The 18,633-nt window shown below is 39.3% G+C and overlaps 7 protein-coding genes across 10 annotated transcripts in view; 3 read left to right on the forward strand and 4 right to left on the reverse strand.

Annotated features, from left to right (window-relative positions):
* The window catches only part of LOC118737004 (D-beta-hydroxybutyrate dehydrogenase, mitochondrial), a 7,910-nt gene extending 5,243 nt beyond the window's left edge, over positions 1 to 2,667 (forward strand). For both annotated transcript variants that reach the window (XM_036467227.1, XM_036467228.1), the window contains 3 exons: positions 1,004 to 1,400; positions 1,841 to 2,202; positions 2,349 to 2,667. In XM_036467227.1, coding sequence (XP_036323120.1) covers positions 1,004 to 1,400; positions 1,841 to 2,202; positions 2,349 to 2,478 — 889 coding nt within the window. In that variant the 3' untranslated portion in view covers positions 2,479 to 2,667. The remainder of the gene's footprint in view (positions 1 to 1,003; positions 1,401 to 1,840; positions 2,203 to 2,348) is intronic.
* Positions 2,369 to 4,262, reverse strand: LOC118737005 (zinc finger protein-like 1 homolog). Its single transcript, XM_036467229.1, has 5 exons — positions 3,950 to 4,262; positions 3,778 to 3,889; positions 3,512 to 3,705; positions 3,230 to 3,449; positions 2,369 to 3,149 (listed from the first exon to the last, which is right to left on the reverse strand). The coding sequence occupies exons 1-5, from the start codon at positions 4,049 to 4,051 to the stop codon at positions 2,857 to 2,859; spliced, it is 921 nt and encodes a 306-aa protein (XP_036323122.1). The 5' UTR covers positions 4,052 to 4,262; the 3' UTR covers positions 2,369 to 2,856.
* A 926-nt stretch (positions 4,263 to 5,188) lies between these two features.
* LOC118737006 (probable DNA-directed RNA polymerase III subunit RPC6) lies at positions 5,189 to 6,539 on the reverse strand. Of its 3 annotated transcripts, none has more exons than XM_036467230.1 (4): positions 6,381 to 6,539; positions 5,814 to 6,271; positions 5,501 to 5,752; positions 5,189 to 5,431 (listed from the first exon to the last, which is right to left on the reverse strand). In XM_036467230.1, the coding sequence occupies exons 2-4, from the start codon at positions 6,204 to 6,206 to the stop codon at positions 5,195 to 5,197; spliced, it is 882 nt and encodes a 293-aa protein (XP_036323123.1). In that variant the 5' UTR covers positions 6,207 to 6,271; positions 6,381 to 6,539; the 3' UTR covers positions 5,189 to 5,194. The 3 variants fall into 3 exon arrangements, with proteins under 3 accessions (XP_036323123.1, XP_036323125.1, XP_036323124.1); XM_036467232.1 differs by having other exon boundaries at positions 6,437 to 6,529; XM_036467231.1 differs by having other exon boundaries at positions 5,814 to 6,266; positions 6,381 to 6,529.
* On the forward strand, positions 6,411 to 7,012 carry LOC118737007 (putative tRNA 2'-phosphotransferase). The gene is made up of 2 exons (XM_036467233.1): positions 6,411 to 6,518; positions 6,618 to 7,012. The coding sequence occupies exons 1-2, from the start codon at positions 6,426 to 6,428 to the stop codon at positions 6,969 to 6,971; spliced, it is 447 nt and encodes a 148-aa protein (XP_036323126.1). The 5' UTR covers positions 6,411 to 6,425; the 3' UTR covers positions 6,972 to 7,012.
* Positions 6,905 to 8,616, reverse strand: LOC118737003 (26S proteasome regulatory subunit 4). Its single transcript, XM_036467225.1, has 3 exons — positions 8,477 to 8,616; positions 7,425 to 8,396; positions 6,905 to 7,363 (listed from the first exon to the last, which is right to left on the reverse strand). Exons 1-3 carry the CDS (start codon positions 8,477 to 8,479, stop codon positions 7,019 to 7,021), a joined length of 1,320 nt encoding a protein of 439 aa, XP_036323118.1. The 5' UTR covers positions 8,480 to 8,616; the 3' UTR covers positions 6,905 to 7,018.
* Positions 8,617 to 8,934: 318 nt separating this feature from the next.
* Positions 8,935 to 9,686, forward strand: LOC118737009 (signal recognition particle 14 kDa protein). Its single transcript, XM_036467236.1, has 4 exons — positions 8,935 to 9,038; positions 9,101 to 9,173; positions 9,236 to 9,336; positions 9,409 to 9,686. Exons 1-4 carry the CDS (start codon positions 9,015 to 9,017, stop codon positions 9,538 to 9,540), a joined length of 330 nt encoding a protein of 109 aa, XP_036323129.1. The 5' UTR covers positions 8,935 to 9,014; the 3' UTR covers positions 9,541 to 9,686.
* A 29-nt stretch (positions 9,687 to 9,715) lies between these two features.
* LOC118737008 (endoribonuclease Dcr-1) lies at positions 9,716 to 17,715 on the reverse strand. Its single transcript, XM_036467234.1, has 13 exons — positions 17,040 to 17,715; positions 16,817 to 16,986; positions 15,023 to 16,740; positions 14,673 to 14,969; positions 14,363 to 14,602; positions 13,024 to 14,274; positions 12,821 to 12,953; positions 11,497 to 12,755; positions 11,292 to 11,405; positions 11,134 to 11,239; positions 10,441 to 11,078; positions 10,135 to 10,376; positions 9,716 to 10,063 (listed from the first exon to the last, which is right to left on the reverse strand). The coding sequence occupies exons 1-13, from the start codon at positions 17,663 to 17,665 to the stop codon at positions 9,895 to 9,897; spliced, it is 6,963 nt and encodes a 2,320-aa protein (XP_036323127.1). The 5' UTR covers positions 17,666 to 17,715; the 3' UTR covers positions 9,716 to 9,894.
* Between the last annotated feature and the right edge of the window lie 918 nt (positions 17,716 to 18,633).

The raw sequence follows: 18,633 nt of genomic DNA on the forward strand, positions 1-18,633 counted from the left end.
AATACCAATTAACCGTCTGTTGAACAGTGAGCAGTGCACAGTGAAAAGTTGAGCGCCTTTTAGCCGGCTTTCCCACGGCACCCCAATTACGTAGGTATGCCAGAATGTGCACTAACAAATCGATGTCACCTTAACACACAACTCTTGATTACTTGATTGAAGAATAAAAATTTATTCGTTATTTGAAATTGTTGAAATGATGAATGAAAATTTATTCTTATTTTTTTCATTCAATTATTCATTTTCCTGATTACGCCCATCCCTGTGTGTAATTAGCCAAATAGGGCAGTATGGGGACCATGTAACGAGATGTTGCATGTCGGCAGGTGCGTTAGCTATTCTTTTGGAGATTATTGGCGTGATGCGCAGTGCGCAGTGAAGCCGCCTATCACTAGCGTGTTATCTCCGACGAGTAGGGGACTGAGGTCTGGACGGTATCCTGGCCCACAAATTTAAATAAATAAAATTATTAAGGGAGTCATCGACTCTTCTAAAACAAAATTTTGTTGCGGCGAACATAGCGTGGTTACGTTTGAATATCTCGAGAACCTGAGAATAAAAACGTGGGCCTATGAAATATTAAGGTCTGTGCATTCAGGGAAGTAAACGGTATATTAAACAAATATTTCTGTAGAAAAAATTATATTTACGAACTTTTGGAATGATGTCGACTAAAATCGCAGTTAGTCAACGACGTAGCGTAAACGTAGGATGACGTACGTAGCAGCATATCAAATTTACTGTTGATAAAGAGAGAGAGGCAACGGCAACGTCACCGCCATGCGGTGATGAGTTTTCATTAACACCCGAATCCCATAAGGTAGCTCGTACCTACGTCAACCTACATACGTCTACGTTACGTCGTCGACTGTTGGCGCTTTAAATATGATGTTCTTAAAATGTTTACACTTCTTTAAATTGAATTTTTTTATTTATACTATTTATTCTCATTCTCTAAAAATTACTCTTCGACTCGACGAAACCTTTATGGCTAAAAAAATAGTCACTCCTTGGCAGTATATTGTCATACCTTAAATATGACTGTTATATCGGCCTGCCATAACATTAACTCCGAAGGTGCGCATCTATTACGAAATCTTAATGACCCCAAACGTATGATCACCATCGAAGTGGACCTTCTCAAGCAGGAAACAATTACACACGCTCTCCAATATGTTACCGACTTGTTGCGCGCCGACAGTGAATACCAATTCACAGCGCTGGTCAACAATGCCGGCGTTATGTGCTTTGGCGAATTCGAGTGGCAAACAACAGCGCAATTCGAAATGCAAATCAACGTAAATGTATTGGGCACAATGCGTCTCACCAAGGAACTACTGCCATTGGTGCGACAGCATCGCGGGCGTATCATCAACATTACCAGCCATTGTGGTCTACAGGTGAGATCATACACACATGTACACACATATTCATATGTATGTATGTATGTATGTATGTACATATATATAATTGCATAGATTTGAATTAAGAAATTCCGATAGCCATATTTCATTGCTTTTTTGGTGGCACCCACAAAGATGTTTATTTCTGTGTTCGTATGGAATAGTAGCTTATGTCGGGAGGCTGGCTTTAGTATAATGCGGCATTTCTTTATTCTTTAAACGGCAAGAAATTTTTTGATCAAAACTTAATAAGAATATTGCTAGTATCGGAACTATTTCTTGCCCATTTATTTGCCAAAAGTTCTACACCAGCTCGGTGCCAGTGAGTCATTCGCAATCGTATGCTGCGAATGCCACCTTATTCAAAAGCCAGCCTTACGACATAAGCTGCTATTCCATACGAACACAGATTCAATGAAATGAATTTTCATTGCCAGGCTCTTCCAGCATTAAGTCCATATGCTGCTTCCAAGGCTGCTTTGCGCTTTTGGAACGATTCACTGCGCATGGAAATGCGTCAATATGGTGTGGAGGTGATCAATTTCGTGCCTGGATCCTTTGTGCATTTGAGCAACATATCGGCAAGGCAGCAAGATCATGCGAAAGTTATGCTAGATGCATTTAATGATGAGCAACGACAATTATACGGCGCCTACTTCAAGCAATTCAACAATTATTTAACAGTTATTTCAGGGTTTAAAGCACCAAATCAATTTCGTGACGACCGTTTGTTGGAAAAATTCAATGATGCATTAACGAACAGAGTTCCAAGAGCAATTTATATACATGAGCCATGGCGGTAAGAATTCGTTCTTTTATTCAAAATTAGATCAAACTGAACCTGAAATGAAAAAGTTCGCATGGAATTAAAGTTGCATAATTTTAAGATCTATTTACTTAGTTGAATGATAATCTTTGTTTTTTCACTTACTTTTTCAATTATAGTTATAAATTGTACCGTTTCCTTTTCTGCATTTGCCCCACGCCTATAGTTGATCGGCTAACAGTGAAATTCTGCGCTATGCCAACTTATCAGCAAGTTATGGAAACGAGCGAACAGTGCCAAAAAAATTGATTTCCATCTTTAATTTATATTTAATAAATGTTTACATACATATTTCGCAATATTACTTTTTTACTCGATTACATTGCACAGTTTAAATAATATGTATGAACGTGCTTACACTGCATGTATGTTATAGGTTTTAATGCATTATATAAATCGACTTTGACTTTCCTAAGTCACTGTACTTATTTTCGCAAATGCGTTGTTTTAGTCACTCTAATTGCACAAATTTAACAGTAAGTATTCAATAATAATATGTCAAATAATAATTGTAGGCGCCCTTATACAAGCTTTACCATGTTACTATAAATTATTTAAAAAAATTATTTTTTGAAAATAATTACTCGTATCGTTTTAGATCGACTGGGCGATTTTCAGCTTTTCAATTTAGTCGTAGTGCAAGTTTTGAGGGTTAGGAGCATTCCAACTGTCATCGAGTGAATTGTCATCACCACCACGTCCAAAATGTGCCATTAAATAGATGAGTACTAAAAATGCCAACACGCCGCTTAATACCAGGAACCAAGTGCGTCGCCAGGGAGGACGCGATGATGGTGCATAGAACCGGCGAGACCAACGGGAAAAATTTTCGGAAGGTGTACGGCGCTCATACTTATTTTCGTCACGATCATGACCACCGATTGGCGGCTGACGTGGCAGCATTGGTCGTCTACTGTTAGCTACAAGAGTCCATTGTAACATAAAAAATTAGTTACTTACAACTAATTTACATATGTACACATATCTAGCATTTGCTTACCATGAATATCCCTTTCTGATGGTGGACTGAAGGCATCCATTAAGAGCACAGAATGTGGATGGTCGTGACGTGTCGTTTGATTCGAGAACACACCATTTGCTTTCGAGCGCTCCATGCTGCTGGAATGATGCACTTTTGTCATTACCGATTCTATTTGCGCGTCTGCAGACACCACCTGGGCTCTCACCTTTGCACTTGTTGTTGATTGGTCATTAGGCAACTGTGAATTCCGATATAAATACAGTGAACGGAACTATGAAACAAAATAGGTAAGTCACTTACCAAGGAAAGTCCCAGGCCATTTCGACCCCAGTTCACTTGTGACAAATAAGCTTTTAATGCATCAGCTACGGGCGATACCAAATTGGAATTTGGAAATATCTCCGTCTCGCAAATAGGACACTGATGACCGCGTGGCGCCGTATTGGCCGGCAATGACGACTGTCGGGCATCCAAACAATCCCAATGGAACACATCTGCAAAGAAATATATGAAAATGGGCAGTAGATATATTAAAGCTTTTGCTGTGGTTTGTGCTTGCAACATACGGTAACAGATCAGCCGTACACATTCACCCTGTTCTAATGTTGTGGAGCAAAGTGTACAATTGGAAACATAATCGCTGTCACGTAGCCATTGCAAATATGATTGAACAACGCACTATAAGAAGAAAAGTATTTACTTCGGCAACAAATAAACAACGTAATATTCTGATATTACCTTTGGGTGGTTTTGGACCATGCAATTTTCGCAAACGTTGACGCGATGTTCAAAACAGAACTGATTCGTCACTTGGCGTTTAGGGCACTTGCAAAGACCCATTGTACCGCGGCCCCGATTAATATATTTATGGACAAAAAAAGGAAAATCCAAATCTCACAATAAAATTAAAGTATTGCCAATTAGCAATTGCACATACTACGAAAATATGTAAAATGTATTCAGCGCTCAACTCAATTTGCCAACAAATCTAAATTTTCGTGTTTCGTATTTTTCATCTGCTTATTAACTGTCAAAATTGATGAAGGGAGAATAACAAAAAAGAAAAAACAAAAACGTCAGCTGGAATTTTTCTGGAAGCACTACCGGAAGTACAGGGTGGGAACTGTTTTCACGCTTTCTTTGTTTCAAAATCTGACATAACGTCTCCACAGGCAAAGCTTTTTATCTTGATGCTATCAGGCAATATTTTGGCAATGGAGACCGCATATTGCTCTCGTCAAGCAATAATTATCAGAGCTTTTATCTTGATAAATATTGCCGGCAATTTGGTAGTTCGACAGCAAAATTATTGATATTTTAATATAAAAGCAAAAATTAATCTGTTTTTTTATTAAATTTTTGGTTATTGTGTACTAGGATGTGATATAACAATTTTGTAAAATTTTTAAGTGATTAAATCCGTTTAGAAGCGAATGCTTTTATCAAGAAAAAAATGCCGGCGCACAAAAACTTACTTACATGATATTTTGTTCTTAAGATAATTTTTTCGGTAAGAAAATTCTCATTCGTTCTCATGGAGCTCTCACGCTTTCATGTTTGAGACTAAATGTATGATTAGTTGGAGTTTTTTGGGACTTATTCAGAGCTTTTAGGAATATTTTGGGTTTTTCGAGACCACTTCGATTTTCGGATTCTTGGGACTGCATGCACAGCCTGTGGAGATTGTTCAGCTGCTGCTATGGATCTCCGGCGATGAATCACTTGCCAGCTTTCACAAGTGATAAGCGATTAACTGTCAAATAGTGGGTTTCACAGCTTGTTTTAACTTTTGATGTAGTTTTTTTATAATACATATAAGCTATTTTTTTGCAAAAACAGTAATTTTCGCCATTTGGAATGTACTCGTCAGCACTGGTAGAAATGAAATCTGATGTAATAAAATGCCGCGTACAAAAAAAACTTCTATTCTCTGGCTTGAGACTTTTTTTGTTATTTTCAAAGATTAAATGCTCCTAGTTTATTTCAATCTAGCCATTCGGCCATATAAACGCATTTATTTGGAGTCACATCACCACATTTCGAGCAATTCCGAATGACTGGACAAATACCACATGGCATTTGTACTAGTCCGGGAGCAGCCAGAGGTGCGTTGATAGCACGATAGACATAAGAACCATCCTGCATCATAATACGCTCCGCATTGCCATCGTAAACGACAGTTTTCAATATTGTTTCCAAATCATCCTCGTCTAGGTGGACCTAAAACAAAAATAAAACCACTGATGTGTAATTTGATCATTTGTATTATCTTACATATGTATATCATACCTTACTTATACCCAAGTCTGAGATGAACTTATGCACCTCCTTGACAGTGCAACAGGACAACCGTTTTAGGGGTAGGGGCCCTTCACGCTTCTTTTCAGCATTTTCACGTGTCATCTGCAGAAACCTTAAGCATTGCTGATTGAGCACATCCACGAACTCAGCTTCAAAATCTTGATCCTGATACCAGGCGCCTCCAGTTACTGAGCGATCTGGTTCCAAGTTATACAGCATATAAACTTTCTTTTTACTTGCCTGAAATTAGGACCGTAAATAAAAATTTTCAGAAATTTTACTTTTATCAGCATTGCCTTACATTAACTGATTTAACTGCCTTAATCAGCTTTTTTGTTTCCAAGTTTTTCAGAATCTTATTCAACTGTGTCATATTCAGATTCGACTGCATGCGTATGTCGCGTATCCAAATGCCCTTATTGCCGCCTTCCTCAATAATTCCATATATAATTTTCTCCTCGTTGTCAGCATCTTTTGGCAGTGCGCTCTTTTTCGGATCCTTTGCGCGATATATGAGTCTATCACCCTTCTTTAGTAACTCGATTGTACCCTGTTGGAGCAGCTTATTCAAACCATCTAGTCGGGCTTGAGCTGGCACATCAGATAAGCCCTTGACTAGATCATCATTCGTGGCACCTGTTGGGATTCCTTGAATGATGGCCAATATTTCATGAGAAATATCGTTTGCAGCCATAATTTTTACTGCTGAAATAATTATGCAAATCTAAAAAGCCAGAATATGTACTTCTACCTTCTACCCTATAAATGACAACAAAAACATTGATAAATGAGAAATGTCAGTGAAAGCAAAGCAGGCAAATTTACAACAAAAACAACTCGGCACAAAGGGCTTGTATGAAACGCTCACCAATTTTTAACGAAAAACACTTTTCGCGAGCAATTAAGCGATAAAATGTCATTTACCGGAGAAACTTTGTCGGATGACGAAGATTTCAAAAAGGTAACCGAGGCTAATTTCCAGAAGATCCGCAACAAATCCAGCAAGGTAAGAACTCGCCGATCCACATGCTGAAAAATAACAAATGACAATGCGGCAAACGGTGCTGCCAGATGTAAAGAAACTTAATTATTACTTAAATTATAGCTCGGGTATGCTGAGGGTGTTTCTGACGGAAAGGAGGCGATCTTTCAAACTGCTTTCGACAATGGGTACACTCATGGATTGCGTACAGGTTTTGAGCTTGAGAAATACCGATCGTTCTTCGAAAATCTGAACATTTTAAAAGTTCAAAATGAGGAGTTAAATAAGGAAAAAGCGCTATATTCAAAAATGTCAGTGGATATTGCAACAGATCCCAGTCATTGCTATTTCGCTAAGCATAACAAAGAACCCCTTGATGCAATTACCCATCACCAAAACACTTACGTAGATACATTTTTGAGACAGTGTCAACAAACACTGCCACTAACAACTAATTTATTAGCGTCGCAAAAGTAGAGTAGAAATTAATTTTACGATATTTTAAAATAAATCCAGCCTAAAAATTATAAGTATAATCCCTCGACTGTGCCTTCCTTTTTGCGATACAAAACACTCTCCTTAGATTTTTTGAAGTCTTCGTTGGTGACTTTCATGCGTCGTTCACGTAGGGCCATCAAACCGGCCTCTGTACAAATAGCCTTGATATCCGCACCGGAGAGGTCATCCTTGGCCATTATCAGTTCGTGGAGGTTCACGTCTTCAGCTAAAGTCATGCGGGAAGTATGAATCGTAAAAATCCGGCGCTTAGTTTTCTCATCAGGAAGTGGAAATTCAATTTTACGGTCAATACGGCCGGGACGAATAAGAGCAGGATCCAATGTTTCAATTCGATTTGTTGCCATGATTACCTATATGCAAACTCAATAACGTTATGATTTGACACAAAAAAAAGGAAATTCGCTTACTCACTTTTACGTCTCCTCGGGAGTCGAAACCATCAAGCTGATTCAGCAATTCTAACATAGTACGCTGAATTTCTCTTTCTCCACCGGAGTTGGAGTCGTAACGTTTTGTTCCCACCGCATCAATTTCGTCTATGAAAACAATTGAAGGTGCATGCTCTTCAGCTACACGGAAAAGCTCACGCACCAATTTTGGACCATCACCAAGGTATTTTTGAATCAGTTCTGATCCAACAACACGCAAGAATGTGGCAGACGTTTGATTTGCTACTGCTTTGGCCAGCAATGTTTTCCCAGTACCTGGCGGCCCGTACAGAATTACACCTTTTGGTGGTTTAATACCCATTTCTTCATAATATTCTGGATGCGTCAACGGCAATTCCACAGATTCCTTGATTTCCTGAATTTGGGTGTCCAAGCCACCTATGTCGGCATACGTCTCTTGGGGCGCCTTTTCAAGTTTCATTACTGTAACCATAGGATCTGTATCATCACTGAGAACACCGACAACTGCATGAACTTTATGGTTCAAAAGCACAGAACAACCAGGTTCCAATTGATCTTTGTCAACAAAGGACAATATGCTAACATAATGCTCTGAACCCACAGAAGTGGAGACAATGGCGTGATTATCATCGATAATCTCTTCAAGATTGCCTACCGACATAGGCGTTCCACGCAGGTCATCAACCTTCGAACGTTCTTCTTCGTTTTTTTCATCTTGTGGCTTTAGTCGTTCTTGGTTACGTATGAACTCATCTTCCATCATAAGGTAATCTTTAATGCGCTCCAACTTCAAGAGCTTCAGACGGCATCGTGTGTGCGGAGTTACTAGTGGTAGCTTCATGGCTGCATCGGGACCCTTTGCTCGACGCTTCTTTTTGCCCACACGGGTAGGAATTGGAGGTTCATACTTCTTTTTCTTGTCTTTGTCATCTTTTTTATCGCCGGAGCCGCCTGAGGCTGATTGGTTTTGTCCCTAATGAAGACAAGTTCAAAAGTTTTAAGAGGTATACAATTTGTATTAATAATGAAAATCAGCAATGTTATAGAGCTTACCATTTTTTATTAACACAATTATCACTACAAATCAAATAATTGCAAATTGCAGACGGAACCCCAAACTGACAAACAATTTTCACAAGTCACTTTGTACTTGCTTGAAGATGGCTGCGATTGATATCCGCATTTTCATACGTACTGTGTTCATTACCGGCCATCTTCACCTACTTCAAAGTCTCGCTGGCGTTCTCCTTTTATTTCTCGCAAGCGAGATAGAGTTTTGTTGACTGGACTTTTGAAAGCATACTTTTCTCAAAAAAATTTCGAGGGCATTCATATTTTCAAAAATCTGGAATCCGCCACTCCATTTTATTATTATAAATATTCACTACGTCTTTCTAATTTAGTTTTTTTTATTGTAGAAAATACAAATTACAAAAAATACAGTTGATAGCAAGCAAGATATTGCAAACCGCTCGGATATCGGATGTATTGAGGAAATGTTTATATTACCACTCTTACGAACGCGGTACGGAACGTCATTCGCTGGCACTTGTCAGATAGAGAAACCTTTTTTCTGCCTACGCATACAAAGATGGTGCTGCTGGACAATTCTACGGTGAATATAAACATAATTTTAAATAAAAGTATTCATAAAATCCAATAATCCCCTCGTTGTAGTTTATTATCCGATTAGAAAAGTTCGCAAATGCTGCGAGAAAGGATTCGTCTTTTACAGTGACGTTCAAAAGATGTAAGTATCTAATCTTTAATTTGACGGCTTGAACTTTAAGCTAATCTCACTCCAATCCACAGACAATGGCCACGATAGACCCAAACCACGCGAAGGACGACCAGCACTTCCCGAACCAGAAACATACTTGTGCCTTATGCGGGCACAGACGAAATCAAAAAAGGTAGGTATGCACCTCACTTATTATTTTCTAAATCAGGAAAAAATATCTGCTATTTGGTCTTATCCGTCATAGATATCCACAATCGTGCGTCAGGAAGATGTTCCGAAAATGATGAACATGTATGCTCAGTTCATGAAAAGCAACATGGATGGTCTGAAACGTGTCAAGAAAGTGAAGAGTAAAGCGAAGGCGGCAAAGGGATAAACAGGCGCACCTCTTTTGTATAGGAAATATTTAGCTTTTTAAGAAACCTTCTTGTTTATTTATAAATAAACTGGTAAAGTAAAATATTGCATTAAAGTAATTTCGGCTAAAAGTTTCCAATCAGTCAATAATGAAATCGAGCCGAATTAAAATAAATTTTATAAATTGTGTAAAAATGCACACTCAAAAAATCTATATTTGCACAAATACATTATTTTTATGTCTAGATGCATTCAGACTAATTAAAATAGTGAAAAATTTGTTAAGTCATTAAAAATATGTTTGCCTTAAATAGGTAATATGGAGAAATACGTACTTATTCCATAAGTGTGTGGGTGCCGGTATAGTTATGGCCTAATCCTTCTTTGTTATCAAACCTTGCTTCTTTAATTGACGTAATGCGCATTTGGCAGCCGTACATTTTGCTATACGATAATTGCGGCCAATACCACGGAACGTACCCTTGAGGAAGACTTCCACGGTGACTCGCACCCGGCGCCCGTCGGCCAGTTTCTCCGGTTTCCTTAAAAGGCAAATATTAGAAAATATATATATATTTGTCATGCGTTTCGAAAATCTTATTTTTTCAGTTACCCAAATTTAGCAGTTTCCGGTTCAAGTTCCAGCAATTCTCTAATAGGCGATTTTGGCACTGAGTTGCTGAATTGTTCTATCTCTGGCTTCATCATATTACTATACACCTGCCATACAACGTCCAGTGACATATTGGAATCTAAAAATATTGCGCCCGCTATTGACTCGAATACGTCACCTAAAGCCTTTGGCACTTCAACATCCTCAGCATCGTCACACTCTTCTTCCGAAAGTAGATAATACTACGAAGTAATCAAAAAGTATTTGTTTTACAAAACTTTCAAAGCCAAACCTATAGTTTCATACTTCCTCGCTTATGCTGTGTCCATTTTCATTCTGAATTCGTACAAATCGATCGATAACTTCATTCAGACCAGGGGACAGATGTCGGAAATATTTATGGAAACCATGTCGAACGGCTAATGATGCAAATATCGTGTTATTTACTAACGCTGAACGTAAATCCGTCAAGGCACCCGGTGAGTGCTGTCTGGGATCTTCGTACAGATGACGTGTGATCAGATAATCTAGAACTGCATCACCTAGGAATTCTAACCGTTGATAGCAATCCGTCAAACGGTTCGGCGAGTAGCTGGCATGAGTCATGGCTTGCAATAAGTAGGAGCGATCGCGGAATTTATAACCCAAAGTGGCTTCGAACTCGTCAAAGCCCTCCAGCATATACTCCAACTCCTGTGTGGCATTAGGCGAATAGTGGAGGAGTGGGCTTTTTGGTGCAGCCCACTCTCCATATACCGTTATCTCACCATTATCATCTGGACTAGTGCTGCCGGGAATACGAGGCGTTTGTGGATTATATGGCTTACGTACAAACGGAAGTACACGTATTCCCAACCAAGCCATGAACAGCAGGGCGCCTCGCGGACCACATTCGATTAAGTATGCACCGATCAATGCTTCAACGCAATCGGCCACTGATTTATCTGCAAGTATTTTTGATTTTAATTGAAATGATTACGCCCAAATCTATAAACCAACCTGGAATGCTGTGCTGAGTCACAAGATTGTAAGGAATGAAACATGTAAAGTCTTTTCCCTCGCCACTCTCATCGACGGCACTTGCGTCCTCGCTGTAATTCGATTCCTAAGAAAACCAATACTTTTAACCAAGATTTTAAAAAGTTTTAATCACTTACATCACTAAACAGCCCCAGCTTGTCGGCTTTGTCGCGCACTAAGGCGCATATCTCGGCGCTGTTTAACTTTTTAATGCTAGACAAATCCACCAATTTCCAGTGATGCGGCGGTATCTGATTGAAAAACGAGGAATTGTGATTCAATACGACTATTGGCATTTCAACTATTTCAAAAAAAATTTATGCAACAATGTTCGTCACCCACCTTTGCCTCTATGAGAGCTTTCTCAAGCTCTTTGGGCACGAAGTAGCACGGTGGCAACCAATTGTCGTGCGGCTCAAATTTCGTCGCTATCATATATTCGCCTAGCTTTTTTCGACGCCCCAGTCGATACAGATTGAGGTTGGCTACTTGTTTTGATCGCAAGTGGCTGAGTTTGCCTTCATGTACGTTTTCGTACGTTATATATAAATAAGTGGTAATGGCGTATTTGAGAAATGAGTCCCCAATTGTCTCCAAACGCTCCAAATTAATGCCGTCATTCGCATTCGACATGGTTAAAGCTTGCAGAATGATACTTGGGCTTGGTCCAGGGTGACCGGTTAAATCGGGTTGGCGGTCAAAACTAAACAAATCGCTGTAGACTTTCTTGATTTCCTCCCTTGCAGTAATCAAACTATCATTGCTTTCTGCACTAACTTTTCTATCAAATCTCAACTGTATCAGCTTCTTATATCCTTCACCCCATCGCTCCAACTTAAGCATATCCTTGTCATTGAAATTATCAAATATATCACCGCAACCCTGTACTTCGACCATTTCAAGCGGTTGCGACTTCAAATAATCGGCATTCAAGAGCGCTATGTCTGCAGGAGTTAGCAAGTTTCCTCGTTCGCCCAAAATAGATATTAATAAGCTTTTGTCAGCATAGGGCAAAAGCTTAAAAAACATCTCTGCAGTAGGCAATTCGTCGGGTACATACGAATTGCCGCCGGATTTCTCCTTACGAGCCAACGCCACTGGCTGATTGTATTTTACAAGCATGCCCGAATGTTCAATAGTCATCCTTAATATTTTTGTAGATGCTGTAAATTGTGCGATGGACTCACGCAATTCTGCTTCTATGCTAGGCTTTAAGTCTACGAAGTTGTACCCCACAAGCAAGTTTTTTGTTTTCTGATAATTACGCTCATTTGCATTGGTGGCCTGAATGATGGAAAGTTGTTTGTTGTGCTTTTCGATCTCTTGAACAGTTTCAATAGTCTCGGCTTCATTCTTCGAAGTGAATGCGATTCGTAAAGGCCCACAATCATCATCATCTTCATCCTCACTATATTTGGCAGGCTCATTGCCATCATAACTGGATGCAAGTGAATCGTCGGAGTCATAATATGCAAATGAATTTTTCCGATAATGATTTGGTACATTGCCCTTATTTTGCATACCTTCATTTGTCTTTTTATTTTGTTCGGATTCTTCTAAGTCCCAGAATGTTGGAGAACCATAACGCAACTGCTGGTCGCCTGTGAGAGTTTATTAAGTATTGTAGCTAATTGTGAGAAAAAAAAAAAACTAAACACGAACTTACAAAAACTAACATTTGATGGAAAATATTTCAAGCATTCTTCTTCATCGTCCTCTAATGAGTCAGAGTTCTTGCTGAAATTTAAATCATCTGCCATGTCATTGGACCAAGTGCCAATTTCTATGAAAGTGCTATCCTGCAAGAGTAAATTTCAAACTCGTTACTTTTATTTCTATTTTATGCTAATTGTGGTTTTCACAAAATACCTGTAACTTTTTTTCGCCTTCAATTATGATTTCGTTAGCACTCTTCGCTTTGGATTGGTTCTCTTCGACACTGTTTCCACACTCACCATTGATCCCATTATCTGTTCCAAAGCTATTATTTTGCTTGCCGTTTGACTCCTCTTTTCCGTTATTGTCTTTATTTTCTTGGTCCACCGAGGCGTTTTTACTTTCCTTTGACCTCTTCAAAACTTCCGACAAACTCCAGCCAAAGTCCAGCATTGGCCACTCAAAGTTGTCGGCAATATCCTGCTGCCCTAAGCCTATATCCATTGAAACCTTCTTACGAATATCATCAGCTAGTAATAAACCATTTATGCGATATAGAATGCAAGGCAAACAAACAGCGGTGCGCCACAGTGAAGCCGGAAATGGATGTACAGTACACAATTCAGGCACAAGAATTTGCTTTTGTTCGAGATTTTCGCGCTTGGCACGCTTTGTCTCTTCTGAGCTTGTGGGTAAGGCAACGCCTTTTCGATTTACATAGCGAGGTGTCAAAAAATTCAAACGTGCGCTGGTGTGATCCACATCCAGTAAAGGCTGCTTGACATTCTGTATTGTTAACCCGTATTTGAGAGAATAGTAATGCTTAAATGTGCGGTAGTTTTCGCCAGGAAAACAACTTAATGGTGACAGCTGTGGACAAATCTCCGCTACGTAAAAGTACTGCGGCTGATCTTGATTGCGATACCACGGCATAACGACGGCATCCTTGAACTTATTCGCATCAAAATCTGTGCATTTGCGCAACTCGTCGGGCACTGGAGTGGGCATCATACTTGAATTCCGTTCAATCAATTCGAGGAAGTCCCAGTCGATCAGTTTTCCACCGTCCTTTTTCAATGTGGGCACAATGAATACACAATTTTCCGTGGAATCAGGATCAAAAAGCATTAGGAATTTCTGCAAGCGCAACACATTTGTAAATGTATAGTTCAGGAACGTGTTTATGCAGCATATTTGGGTTTCGGTGAGAACTACTCTATCTTTTGAGAGGACTATAGAGACTTTTACTTCGCCAGAGCGTGTAAATATGGGAAATGAGCTGACTTTGGGTATACGTTTGAGGGTTAGTATACCAAAGCCTTGCTGTGCATCCTCCGGTGGATATATTTTACGACCACGTGTATTTTGCTCCTCCGGGATGGGACATTGTAGAGTCAAGTCAATAAAATACAGATAGCAGGGAACGCCGGCAGTAGGACGACATTCACTGAATTCCGAGGCTATCTAAAGCAGTGAATTGTAAATATTATTTTAAATTATGGATCCATATAAATTATAAATATTCGCCCATTGCAGTGTAAGGAGCACTTACTCGCTTATAGTAGTATTGTCTTCGCTTTGTAGTTCCTGGTCGTGGCTCCGAGTTTTCATGGACGATTTTCTCATCCTCCTCCGCCAGTTCAAAGTTCTCCCAATCGGGTTCCACGGCACGGAAACCCTCCTTTCCTATGGGCTGCAAGTTGTCGTCCAACTCGCCAGTTTTGTGGAGCTCTATACAAGCTTGTAAGGCGGCCATTCTACGCGCCAATATATTCGAAGACATTGGAAGCCCCTAAAATAAAAGATTAGCCCATTATCAATTTTAATACATGAACTTGGGATTACACAGAATTTCAACATACAACTATATCATATTTTAATGGCGAATTTATTGGAAGTCGTATAGTATATTGATATACTTCGGCATCACATCGCATAGTTTTTGTGCAACGCCAGAGCGCAGTAAGTTTGGTAAATGTGTCGCTTGGTAATTTGGAGCAATATTTGTTGACTAAAGCAATGGATGAAGTAAGATCCACAGACGCGCCGGTCAAAAGATATTCGCATGGCTTATAACGCTTCACACATTTATTATAATAGTCGGCGAATTGATGTTCCATCTCTGATGGTTCAGTGTTAGCGCATTTTTGAAGGAGCATCTGAAATTAAAATAGCAATTGGTTTGAGAATTCAGTAACAAAATATAAATTACCTTCTCTATTTCACGATACTCTGCCAGTTGTTCTACGATTTTATTAGTTGTGTATTCTATTTGTTGGACGACCCCATCAACACCGGTATCCATGCTTTCTGAATCTTTTGCATTTTCACAAACGCACTGAAAACGACGTTTCACTTTTTGCGCCTTTGGTGGAGCCTTTGTTGCTGTTGATGTTTCTTCTAAAAAGGAGCTGGAGGCTGAATTATTTAGTACGCTGCTTATGTCCGAAATCGCATCGTTTAGATCCAGCACTTCATAGCAAATATCTATAGGCTTTATCGGTACTAATTTAATTTCCTGAATTGAAGGTGTTTCATATTTAAGCTCCGTGATTGAAGGCAACTCGTTTTCAATTTCTACTAAATTAAAAGCATCTGTTGCTTCAATTTCCGTGCCTTCAATGGCCGGCAATTCCTCTTTAATTTCCTTCAACGTTATCTCGCTCTTCGTTGGTGGTTTACTGGTAATAACTTCTGGATTTAGTATTTTGACTATTCCTTTTGAAGAACCGATTGTGAATTTGTTGCCATTGTCATTGCTAGTTTCTTCGTCTTCGTCTTCGTCTTCGCTTCCTGAATCTGAATCGATCCCATCGTCTTGTCCATCTTCTATTTTACATAAGTATCCATGACACTGATCACTTAACTGTTCATTTTTACAATGAACTGCCTTATAAGCTGGCGATACTAGTATCACATAATAGGCAGGAGCTGCTCTCGCTCGCCCTTTACATTGTACATAACTACGATATGTTGTGGGTGCATCCCAACGCACTACAAGATTACACTTAGGCAGATCTATGCCTTCCTCTAGAACGGATGTGCCGATTAATACATTGCAGTCGTGCATTCGAAAACGTTTTAATACTTCTTCCTGACGTCTGTGCTCGATTTCGGCTTCTTTGGGTTCGGTTATAGGATCAGCGACACGGTCAGTTGTGAACTGACACTTAAGAAACTTAAGTTCTGGATCATGGCGGCTCATTTCGCTCAGCAAATCAAAGAGCACACGTGCTGTGTAATTCGAGTTACAAAAAATTATAGCACAGAGTGTATCCATCGTATCACTGTTGTCACGCATTAGCCGGCGGTTAAACGGTCGCCGCTTGAAGCGCCCATGTGAACCACCTGCTCCATGGCGTCGGTTGGTACCAGTGTTGTTTTCACTTTTGTGCGCTGTGTTACTTTGTAGCATTTGTTGTCTAGTCTGATCAGCCGGGGGTGACTTAACAATCGGGTCCAAATTATCAATAATAGAGCGAGATTCAATTTGTAGCTTCGTGGTGACGTTTTCCACACTATGACAACTATATTCGATACTTCGACTGAGCTTTTGAAAATCCATCTGATCCAAATCCTGGCTCATTTTCTGAATTGTTTCATTTTTTGTCATTAATTCCTCGGGCTTGAATACGCGTAAAGTCTCTAGCAACCGAGATACTTTAGGACTCGAAAAACGTTCGACTAACTCTTTGTGAGTTGTTAACTTTTTGAATGTGTGTTCACAAATTGCGTGAAATTCTAGAAGTGCTGTATTCACTACACATAGTAAAATGTAGTGGCGCTCATGAGGCGTCTTTATTTTCTGTTTTTCTATCCGATGAAACATGTTAATAGCAACACGATCAGCACACCACGGGCCCATTTCGTAAAGCACAAAAAGCATGGTTTCCAAAAATTCCATAGGTTCCTCTTTCGGGTCGGGAATATCTGCAATAATTTACGATTATTACTATCAACATACTTTAATAAATTATACAAGTTTTAAAGGATACAATATACATACCCTTCAATTCCTCCATGTATTCATCTGTACTATAGATTTCAAAAGGATCGTAGCGATGGTCTATTAAGAATGCTTTTCGTGTGCAAATAATCTCCTCTAGGATAACGGTCAACTCATCACGTTCATATGGCATGCATTGTACTATATACTCGCTTGGTTTAGCGCAATATCTAAAGAAATGTATCTATCATTTGTTTTAATATATTAACAAATATCTACACACCTTAATACTGTTACGATGTCGCTAGCTGTTTCTGCTTTACAGTGCACACTGTTCTCCAACGTATTCAACATCGCACTTAGCTCTTCCAACGAGCATTCAGCGCTGTGCAATGGCCCTGCTAGGCCCAACACTTTCGGCATATCATCGCTGGAGCCATTGAAAAATTCACAGAATATCTGACGCAGATCTCTATACATCGCAGCTTCATGACAATCTTCTAATATCATTAAATGAACATTTTTTAAACTCAGAATACCGCATTTCATAGCCTCCAAACAAGAGCGTGGATGAAGAACATACAGTTGAAAACCGTCTGGAATATGAACCTGCTGTTTGTCACCAGCCCCCGATTCCTCTTTGAATACCTTCAAATCAGTCAAATGTTCTATCATAGTTGTAATTGATGGCGTATTTTGTTCACAGGTTAAGTACAAATTAATCTTTCCGGCGATTCGAGCTTGCCTTGCCAATTCCTGTAGAAGTTTTAAGGCAATAAACTCCTTGGATGATTTGTGGCCAAGACATATCATAACATTACGTTCGAAGGCGGCGGAGAGCAATTCAATTTGGTAATCACGCGGGGTAAAGATAGTGGTGTGAATGTTATCACACCAGTGGAACGACATTTTGGTGGCATAAAACACAACACAATTTTTATTAAATATAAAATCAAAATCGAGGAAATCAAACCGGAGCAAATTTGGGAAATCACTCAATCTATTCAGCCGGTAAAAACTTGACACCGATCAGCTGATTGCATTAGATACATTTGAGTGCAAAATAGTTGTACTGTGGCAGGGATGCACTTCTTAAAATTAACGATAAAAATGTATTTCCATTTCACAGGTTGGCACCAAAAACGGTATCACCGTTAAGCTTGCTATACAGTTCAAAGCGAGCGTGAGCGTTCGCAAAGGCAAAGAATTCCATTTATATTCTTATGGACGCTCACACACATCAGTCAAGACTTGTCGATCACATGTGAATGCTTTGCGTACGCACATAGTTGATGGGAGCTTGAAAAAAGGCATATTATGTATCATCAATTACAAAAAGTTAAGAAATAACGAAGATATTGGTCAAAATAAAAATCTCAAGCTCACACTTGTATTGAACTGTATAGCAGGCTTTAAGCAGAGAACTTAAATCTAGGCGAATTTATACAAGGTGCTGTTATTGGCGAATTTAGGTTTTCGCCGCGGTACCTCTGAATGTCAGAATGATATGTTTGTTGTAAATCAGGCGAATTCATATTACAACAAACACATAATTTTGACATTCTTGCAGTACCGCGGCGAAAATCTAAATTCGCCAGTAACAAAACCTTGTTTACCGGCCGTCTTCACATGCTTGAAAATCTCGCTTGCGTTCTGCTTTTTCTCTCGCAAGCGAGATAGAGTTTTGTTGTCTGGGCATTTGACAGCATACTTTTTCATTTGTAAAATGTCGCGAAACAAGAAGGATCAAGCCTTGCAGGCTCTTAAAAGTTTGAGAAAACTTAGAAAATCTGCATAAAGAGATGTATACTATTTTCAAATGAAAAATGGCTGCCTCTAATTTTTTATTTGCCTCTAAAATAAACGATGTTGCTACT

The sequence above is a fragment of the Rhagoletis pomonella genome, unplaced genomic scaffold (assembly GCF_013731165.1).
Source record: "Rhagoletis pomonella isolate Grant_MI unplaced genomic scaffold, Rhpom_1.0 Rhpom_scaffold_00004, whole genome shotgun sequence".
Lineage (NCBI taxonomy): Eukaryota > Metazoa > Arthropoda > Insecta > Diptera > Tephritidae > Rhagoletis > Rhagoletis pomonella.

Bases quoted from the DNA above. Each gene is read 5' to 3' on its own strand.
- LOC118737005 (XM_036467229.1), bottom strand. From the start codon at position 4,051: ATGGGTCTTTGCAAGTGCCCTAAACGCCAAGTGACGAATCAGTTCTGT. The intron at 3,890-3,949 runs GTAATATCAGAA...TTCTTCTTATAG, and splicing joins TGGTCCAAAACCACCCAAAG to TGCGTTGTTCAATCATATTT. The intron at 3,706-3,777 runs GTATGTTGCAAG...ATTTCTTTGCAG, and splicing joins TGTACGGCTGATCTGTTACC to ATGTGTTCCATTGGGATTGT.
- LOC118737006 (XM_036467230.1), bottom strand. From the start codon at position 6,206: ATGGCTGCAAACGATATTTCTCATGAAATATTGGCCATCATTCAAGGA. The intron at 5,753-5,813 runs GTAAGGCAATGC...TCCTAATTTCAG, and splicing joins AGGCAGTTAAATCAGTTAAT to GCAAGTAAAAAGAAAGTTTA. The intron at 5,432-5,500 runs GTATGATATACA...TTTTTGTTTTAG, and splicing joins CAGACTTGGGTATAAGTAAG to GTCCACCTAGACGAGGATGA.
- LOC118737007 (XM_036467233.1), top strand. From the start codon at position 6,426: ATGTCATTTACCGGAGAAACTTTGTCGGATGACGAAGATTTCAAAAAG. The intron at 6,519-6,617 runs GTAAGAACTCGC...CTTAAATTATAG, and splicing joins TCCGCAACAAATCCAGCAAG to CTCGGGTATGCTGAGGGTGT.
- LOC118737003 (XM_036467225.1), bottom strand. The intron at 7,364-7,424 runs GTGAGTAAGCGA...GTTTGCATATAG, and splicing joins ACTCCCGAGGAGACGTAAAA to GTAATCATGGCAACAAATCG.
- LOC118737009 (XM_036467236.1), top strand. From the start codon at position 9,015: ATGGTGCTGCTGGACAATTCTACG. The intron at 9,039-9,100 runs GTGAATATAAAC...CCCTCGTTGTAG, and splicing joins TGCTGCTGGACAATTCTACG to TTTATTATCCGATTAGAAAA. The intron at 9,174-9,235 runs GTAAGTATCTAA...TCCAATCCACAG, and splicing joins TACAGTGACGTTCAAAAGAT to ACAATGGCCACGATAGACCC.
- LOC118737008 (XM_036467234.1), bottom strand. From the start codon at position 17,665: ATGTCGTTCCACTGGTGTGATAACATTCACACCACTATCTTTACCCCG. The intron at 14,970-15,022 runs GTAATTTATATT...TTTTAATTTCAG, and splicing joins AGTATCGTGAAATAGAGAAG to ATGCTCCTTCAAAAATGCGC. The intron at 14,603-14,672 runs GTATGTTGAAAT...CTTTTATTTTAG, and splicing joins CATTAAAATATGATATAGTT to GGGCTTCCAATGTCTTCGAA.